The 8,153-nt window shown below is 50.7% G+C and overlaps 2 protein-coding genes across 2 annotated transcripts in view; one reads left to right on the top strand and one right to left on the bottom strand.

Annotated features, from left to right (window-relative positions):
- DAB2IP (DAB2 interacting protein) overlaps nt 1–1,825 on the bottom strand; it is a 180,634-nt gene extending 178,809 nt beyond the window's left edge. The window contains exon 1 of the mRNA XM_027885874.1: nt 1,729–1,825. The gene's annotated coding sequence lies outside the window, so the exon portion shown is untranslated. The remainder of the gene's footprint in view (nt 1–1,728) is intronic.
- Nucleotides 1,826–2,970: 1,145 nt separating this feature from the next.
- STOM (stomatin) overlaps nt 2,971–8,153 on the top strand; it is a 7,748-nt gene continuing 2,565 nt past the window's right edge. The window contains exons 1-4 of the mRNA XM_027885877.1: nt 2,971–3,066; nt 5,167–5,270; nt 6,131–6,203; nt 7,137–7,219. Coding sequence (XP_027741678.1) covers nt 3,018–3,066; nt 5,167–5,270; nt 6,131–6,203; nt 7,137–7,219 — 309 coding nt within the window. The 5' untranslated portion in view covers nt 2,971–3,017. The remainder of the gene's footprint in view (nt 3,067–5,166; nt 5,271–6,130; nt 6,204–7,136; nt 7,220–8,153) is intronic.

The following is an 8,153-nucleotide window of genomic DNA, read 5'->3' as shown; positions in this document are numbered from 1 at the left end:
GGAAGGGGAAGGGGAAGGGGAAGGGGAAGGGAGAGCTCCCACTCTGGCAAAGGCTCCAGGAATGCCGTGTGGAATGGCAGCAGGTGGCAGCAATGCCCCACAGCAGAGCAGAGTCCCTGCCCACCCTGGGCTCTGTCCAACCGCCCTGGCACACGGCCAGGGAGTCAAATCCATGGAATGTGGGCCCAGCTAAAATCAGGGAGACACTTCCTCTCCCTAAGCAGAAGGCCAGCGTAGCTGTGTGCCCCAGGACACATCTGCTGCTGGATGTTGCTGAAGGGAGGTTCCCAGCTCTTTAATGGCTCATTTTTCACTCAAAGGAGAGGGCAGATGAAGAGGTGCTCCCTCTTCCTTGCTGCACATTTTTTAATGCTCAATTCGTATTCATTTTCAAAGCACTTGCAGAACCAGAGAATCATTATCTTAGGTTTTTCCAGTGCCAAATGTGCTGTGGATGGCAAGGATTCATCACAGCTTATCTCCTCTTTTTACAGAGCCTGTTCTCTTCCATTTCCAGCACACCCTTCCTTCCTTATCCATGCTGATGCACTCTGAACAGTCCATGTGCCAGAAGACCCGGGTCAGCCAGCCCCTGGAATCCCACAAATTCTAATTTAATTAAAACACCATGATATTTACTGCTCGTGGCCAAATTTACTGCATTGCAAGTTTCTTTGTGGTATTTGGGAGCTGCAAGGAGATGACAAATTGAGCCTGCACAGAGTGATGATTTATCAGTTCTCTTTTGGACAGCTCAAAGGGTCTCCCTTTTACACGTTTCAAAAAATCTGTTAAATGTAGAGAGCAGTTTGGGACATTTTAGCATTTTTGTCCACCTTTCTTGTGGATGGTTTGCACGGGAAGGGAACAGAAAGAGGCACAGAATCATTTAGGTTGGAAAAAAAAAAGACCTGTAAAATCTTAAGAGCTCAAATTTCAGAGAAGCACCTCAGCCAAAACCACCTCAAGCCTTACCTCGCTGCCACGCTGCTCCTGGTCAGGCACTTGAGCAGGATGTCGAAATATCCACTGCACCTACCCATGGATAAAGATCCCATGTGGTTGTTTTTTTTAACCCAAGAGTACAGGCAAACCCACAACAAGACTGTAGACACTGGGACACAAATGCTGAGGAATTGCTAGCGTGAGAACAGCAGGTGTCAGCACTCAAATGCATTCACGGCAACTGTCCACAGACACGTTGAGTGAAGAGAACGGACAGGGGGAATCTTAAAAGGTCATCTGGATCAGCCTGAAATCAACAGGCCCAAGTGGCAGTAAGAGTTCACAGCAGCACCAGAAAGAGTGTTCATGAGGTGTGTTCCTCTTGCATTGCTCTCTGACAGCAAAATTCAGGCTGCCCGTTTGGGCTCTTCCAAGGAAGAGTCTTACACAGAATAAAATCAACACTGGCAATAAAGGTGTGTGTTTTAGTAGCCTAACAGCGCTTTTGCTCCTGGGCTGCGGTGTGTCTGGTGAACAGGTCAGTGATTGCACACTGTCAGAATAACAGTGCAACAAGAGAGAGGAGTCTACACGTGCCCTTCCCTGCCTTCTGATTACCAACATCTCACCCAGAGGTAAAGGTTAAAGAATAGCCAGGGTTCATCTGCGGTCCTCATAATTCACACTAACACAGAACTCAACCTTGGAGCTCTCATCAAATGCAACAATCTTTACAGCCCCTGGTAGGCAATGCCTTTGTGTGATGTGATAACCTGCACTCACCCTGTCTCTGTGGGATGGACTTTGGAGGGAAGCAGCAGAGGTCACAACCTTGGCATCTTCCAAAAGGGGTGAAAGCTCCAAACTCTCCATCAGTGTCCTGCAATATGCGAGGAAGAAAATCAGTAAAACCTGAAACTTGAGATGAATTTTTGAAAAGCAGGGTTTTTTTCCCCTCAGAATTCCCTTCCAATTTGGACACACACTTCAGCATATCACAGAAAGAAACACGGTGTGCATTAGCATATTATTACTCAAATGGAACAGTTAAAAAGTAGATTTTATTAGCTTGAAAGCTGCTCCTTATTCAGTTTTTCATGTGAGACCGTACCTCCCCCATCAAAAATATTACTTTCATGGAATTCCAGATGGGCCTGAGTTGGAAGGAATCTTAAAGCTCCTGTCATTCCAAGCCCCCTGCAGGGACACCTTCCACTATCCCAGGCTGCTCCAAGCCCCATCCAACCTGGCCTTGGACACTTCCAGGGATCCAGGGGCAGCCACAGCTTCTCTGGGCAACCTGTGCCAGGGCCTGCCCACCCTCATTTACTGCAAAAAACTTCTTCCTTATATCTAAACTAAATCAACCCTCATTTAGCTTAAATCCAACCCCCTTTGTGCTGGCCCTGCAGGCCCTGCCGAGGACTTTGTAGGCCTCATTTAGGCACTGCAAGGGGCTCCTCCTCCCTGGAGCCTTCTCTTCTCCAGGCTGAACAACCCCAGCTCCCTCGGCCTTTCCTCATGGAACAGTTGTTCCACCCGCACATTAAACCGCACACGAGGCCAGGGCAGCCGGAACCTGCCTTGTTGCTCCCCTCAGGAGGGGCTGCCGGGGCTCGCTTACCTCAGGCGATGGCTCCTCCCTGCCGTCCCCTCGTGCTTTCGCTGCCGCCCCTGCCCTGCCTGCTCCCCTTGGCCTGCTTCCAGCCGCTGCCCCTCGAGCCCAGTGCTGCGGGCAGGGGTCTCGCCGTGGCAATCCCTCCATCCCCTCAGGGATCCCTCTCCATCCCCTCAGGGCCCCCCCTCCACATCCCCTCAGAGGGTCCCAACATGGCGGCCCCTCCATCCCCTCAGGGCCGGGGGCGCCCCCTGGCGGCGGGGGCGGGGCAGGCGGCGCGCGGCGGCCGCGGCCACACCCCGAGAGCTCCGGGGGCGGGGCGGGCTCGTGGCGGCGGCGGCGCTGAGGGAGCCGTGAGGGACCGGCCGCGGCTCTGAGAGGGCGCGGAGGGCACGGCGGGCACGGCCAAGGCTCCGAGGACACGCCGAGGGGGCTCCGAGGGGACGCGGCGGCCATGGCAGACCACGAAGCGGGGCTCCCGCCCAAGTCGCGGCGGGCGCCAGGTAACGGCGGCAGGGGGAGCGGGCAGGGGGCTGTCCCCAAACGGCCCCTCAGCGGCCGCTCCGAGCGCGGGGCGCCTTCGGGTCTTTCTCCCCGATTTGGGTTTGTTTGTTTGTTTGTTTCGGTTTGAATTACTGTTCGGTGATTGTCTTATTTGGCCGCGAAGGAAAGTTTGAAGATCCTTCGGCGGAGTTAAGCCCGCCGGGAGGAGCGAGGAGCGGCCGCCGGTTCCTTCAGCCCCGGGCGCCGAGGGGTCTGACCGGCCCCGGAGCGGCCCCAGCCCGCGATAACGGAGAGTTCTGAGCCCCCAGACTGTGCTAACGGGGCAATGAACCCCCAGCCGCGGTTAATAGGGGGGTCTGAGCCCCCAGCCCCGGCTAACGGGAGGCTGCGCCCGCTGCCCCGCCCGCCTAACGGGGCACGATTCCCGCAAGTGTCGATTCCCGGCAGTGTCTCGGCCCCTCAAACCGCCCTCGGGGAGGTGCCGGAGCATCACCCCGCTGGCCCAGCTCGGGGGGGTTTTTGGGGATTTCCTTTGCCGTGCGGTAACACGGATCGCTGAGGGGAAAGCTTCGCAAATAGCGATGAGCAGAGTCAACATGAGTAACTCCCGGGGCGCCGCACCAGTAAATGAGATGGGGCAGGGTCTGGGGGCTGGCTGCTTGCTGACAGCACCGGTGCTAGTCACTGCAGCACAGGGGTCTGTAGATGACACTGGGGGGAGTGGGAGAAATCAGTTATATTTCCTCAAGTGGGGCAATGGAGTTGTAGTTAATTATTAGTTCTTGGTGTCGTTAATGAAGTGGATCTTGGCCTTGCGGTCAGCAGGTGTGAGGGGGACCCAGGTCAGGGCGTTTTGGAGATGATGCACTGAAATCACAGAACTGACTCCAGTTTCAGTCACTGGAAGCTGGACTGCTTTCCTGTTGCTTCCATTGTTCAGGCAACGGAAAAGTCATGATTTATTTTATGGTCTTCTCATTTGCAACTAGAGGAGGAAATATAAGATGGCTTTGCATAGGAAGCCCTTTGCTGGGTAATCTGAGTTGTGGTATAAATAACTGTAGACCTGTTTGAGCCTCGTGCCTAATGGCACATGTTAGTGCCGGTATCCTGGGAGAGGATCTGCATTTCATGCAGTAACTATGTTAGTTATTAATTCCTCACCATGGACACTGGTGCCAACCTCATCTCGGACTCATCAAACCCTTCCCAAATGTGCTGCTGATGAGGTTTCTCCTGCAGCCCCTGTGTGATCACAGTAAAGTACGGGCTGAACGGCATTAGACGTAGATTTGGTTATTAGATGTCGTGATTTTGGCTATTTCCTATGCGAAAGGCTCTGAGGAGCATCTGTGAAGACCTTCAGATCTCACTGAAAGCAGCATTTTGTTTTCAGTCAGGTGGTTGTTGGCAGGGTTGGGAGAAGGTCCTGCCTCTGCCGGTGCCCAGGCACATCTTTGCTGCTTGACAGCCATGTGCTCCTTTGGACTGTGGAGCCTTTCCAGGAGGAAGTAAATCCCAACTGGAGGGTGTGCCACACCTCAAGCACTAACGAGAACTTTCCCCTACCCTCTCAGCCTCCAGCACTCAGTGTGTATTATAAATTCTTAATACTGTTTGATGATCCAAGTGATAAATCCTTGCTAAAGTAACGGTGACTGTTCCCGTCAGCATCAAAGGCGTTGAAGGCTGATTCAATTAAATTTTTTTTTTTTAATATTCCTCTCCTTGTGGTTTATCTCTTAAAGAGATGGCTCGAGAATTTTTGCTTTTTATAGGTGGTCTTGGTTTGCACACCACGGCGGGCTATAAATCCGAGCTGTGGGCTTCCCAGCATTTTAACTCAGGAGAGAATTCCAGTGGCATGGTTGGAGGTGGTTTCCCACAAGACAGCATCTCTCTCACTTCTTGTACTGTGAAACACACCCCATCATGGCACAGTCTGACTTCTCATCCAAACAGAATGCTCTGGGCCAGAGGAGTAGTGCTAATAGTGGCTTATTTCAAGGAATATTCAACATAAATACCCAGTTTAGGCGCTTTCTTTAACAGGCACTCTTGGTTTTAAAAATCGGGACATTTCTTCTCTTTCCCTGCAGAGGAGAGCGATTCTGGCCTCGGTGTGTGTGGATGGATCCTGGTGATCACCTCGCTGGTTTTCACTGTTCTTACATTTCCCATATCCATCTGGATGTGCATAAAGGTAAAACTGTTCACTGCTAAGTTGGATTAAAGCTTTAAGCAATGCAGAGCGGTTATTATTGTTCTCAGTCTGAGTAACTTGTTTTCAACACAAATTAATCCCACTCTGCTCTCTGTTGAACTGTAGCAGGCAGTGTGTGCAGCAGACCCAGCTCTTCAGTGCATTCATCTTCACACCAAAAACAAAAGTGCTGTTACAATATTTTGTCCAAATGATTCACGCACTGATGTCTTTACTACGTCTGCCCTGGTGTCAGTGGCACGTGAGCTAAGCTGGGAGGTCAGAATTAATTGCAAGAACCCACAATTACTCTTGGAGGACTGATACTTTGATTTTTAGTTTTTTTAAGGAGACCCCTATCTATGCATATGTCTAACTATGAAGTGTGGAATTATAAATATGTAAGTCTGTCCCTGGCTGTGGCTGTATGTGACACATTTGAAGACACTGTGTCATCTGGGATCACTTGGAGCTTGGTGTTCCCAGTTTCCAGGCAGGAGGAGTTATTTCCTCCTGGTTTGGCTGATGTACAGCATCAGATTTGGAGCTGGAAAAAAATCCCTGCTGGGTCACAAATACAGCACTTTGTTGTGTTGTTGCCAGGATATTCCTGATGGCAGCTGCTAGTGCCTGGACCTGCTCAGGTGACATCCTGGTGATAGTCTGAGGAGTATTTCTTGTGGAATATCGTCCTGATTTCTCCTTTTGCTCTTAGACAATAAAGTTTAGGCTAAAATTCCCAAGAGCAGCCAGTGTGTTAAATGTGAGGCTCAAGGCTGTCTTAGAGTGGTGTGTGATAGTTTGGAATCCATCCTGTGGCTTCTGGAGACCCCGGCATGACCCCCCTCAATGTGTTGCAGATCATAAAGGAGTACGAGCGCGCCATCATATTCCGGCTGGGCCGCATCCTGAAGGGGGGAGCCAAGGGACCAGGTACGTCCTGGGGAGGGTCTGTTCTCATCAGCCACTGGCACAGCAGGAGCTGGGCAGGGGCACTGCAGGAGAGTGGGGAATGGATTTCTCAAGCGTTCTGTAAGTTCCAGTAAGAGGATGTGTTACAACAGCAGTTGGGCTCGATGGCCCTCGTGGGTCCCTTCCTGCTCAGAGTGTTCTGTGATTCATCCTTTCTGTGGAGAAGGCAGCTAATTACACTAATTATCCGTGAGCCTGGCCCGGCTCTGATTTGGTAATGTGTGATGGGCAGGTGGAGTCAAAAGCATTGAATGTAAAGGGAGGAATAATGGCATCAAATGCATTTGGAAAAAAGAAGATTGATCTATCAGTTAAAACCCAGTTGGTCTGAGAGCCTTGGTGCCCTTCAAAAGTGACAGAAGCCATTAAAGTATTTGATGGTTTTGAAAAGTTGCCTGTGTGCATTAGGAACTCTGGCACCTGCAAGAATGTTGTTTTCAGCTGTTGCTCCCGCTGCCCAGAGTGACAGAAAGGGGCAAGAGCTTCTTGCTTCATTTCACCCAGGTTTTGCAATGTTCCACACTGCTGTAAAGCTCACGGATTTCAATGATCGGTGAACAAAAGGAGGTTGATACTTTCTGCTTGCCAGAATTAGGCCCCACAAGTAACTCTGTAGGGGGGCATTTTTCAAAGTGAGCTGTTAACAGCTTTGGGGTCTTTTTCCCAAACGTTAAAAATCTCTAAGTAAGCGGTACCTGGACAAAACTGAAGTTTCCCCACGTGTTTTTGAAAGCCTTGCCCTGGTTTGGCAGCCCTGACAAGCGTTGTGGTGCTGAGCTCCTCCCAGAGAGCTGCACAGGCTCGGTGCTGGGATTGCAGCTGATTTCAGCAGCGAGTTTCCTCTGCTTTGATCTCCCGTTTTCACATCTTCTCCAACGCATTTTTTTGGCACAGGTTTGTTTTTCGTCCTGCCCTGCACAGACAGCTTCATCAAGGTCGATATGAGAACCATCTCTTTCGATATTCCTCCCCAGGAGGTGAGTTTGCATCTGACAAAGCGCTGGCAGAATTTTGTGCACTCTCTTTTTTCCTTGTCCCCTCTCAGTATTGGGGAACGTGTAGTTGAAACAGAGATTTCTTGTGCTGGTGCAATGTATTGTGAAGAATACACACATGCCTTGGAAATGTCATCCAATAAGAGAAGGGCACTGAAGGAAAACAAGTGATGGTGCCCTCTGAGGACCAAATGAGATAATTTAATGTGCCTGAGAGCTGGGAGGGAGGGCTTTGGAACCAGGGCTGCTGGGCTTGGTACAACATTCCCTAATTGCTTCAGTGAAATCTGGAAGGTTTCCAGATGCAGCAGTGATGTGTCCTGCGCCAGTTTATCCAGATGTATGGACTAGCTAAAATACTGGGGTGAAATCGGTGCATACATCAAATGCTGTTTACAGCAAATGGAAGGAATGAGGGGTCAGCTCCCTTTGGGGCTTCTGTGCCCTGGAACGTGAGGGGAGGAGGTACCACCACACCTCACGGCATCTGATGGCTTTCAGCTTGAAGGTGCTAAAGAACAAAAAAAAATTAATTTCTAGCCCGTTTTTCCTTCGACCTCTTAATTCTGTAGCAGAGTGTCTCAGCATTAACCCAGCTGAACTCAGGCTGTCAACTCCACGGGTAACAAAGGAGAGAAACCAAGGGGCCCTCTAAGAAATCCGTTAGCGGACAATTGTATCTCGATGGTTACAACTGTATCCCCTCGTGTATCTGGCGTGTTTTTCCAGCAGAGAGGTTTGATACAGCCTGGCTGGGGCATCTGTTTCCTGTCAGATTCGTGCCCCTTGGCTTGTTGCTCGTTGTTCGTTGTGGATTGAGACAAATGGCAGCTGTCCTGATACGCTCTAAAGGGTAATTGGGAGAAACCTAATCACTGGCAGGCAGAATGTGCTTGCAGCTGCTGATGTGCCATTA

This window comes from Empidonax traillii, unplaced genomic scaffold (assembly GCF_003031625.1).
Source record: "Empidonax traillii isolate 1590-97213 ecotype Southwest subspecies unplaced genomic scaffold, ASM303162v1 scaffold174:size915687, whole genome shotgun sequence".
Classification (NCBI taxonomy): Eukaryota; Metazoa; Chordata; class Aves; order Passeriformes; family Tyrannidae; genus Empidonax; species Empidonax traillii.
Note: the sequence above shows the minus strand (reverse complement) of the source record. Positions and strands in the feature narration are given on the sequence as shown.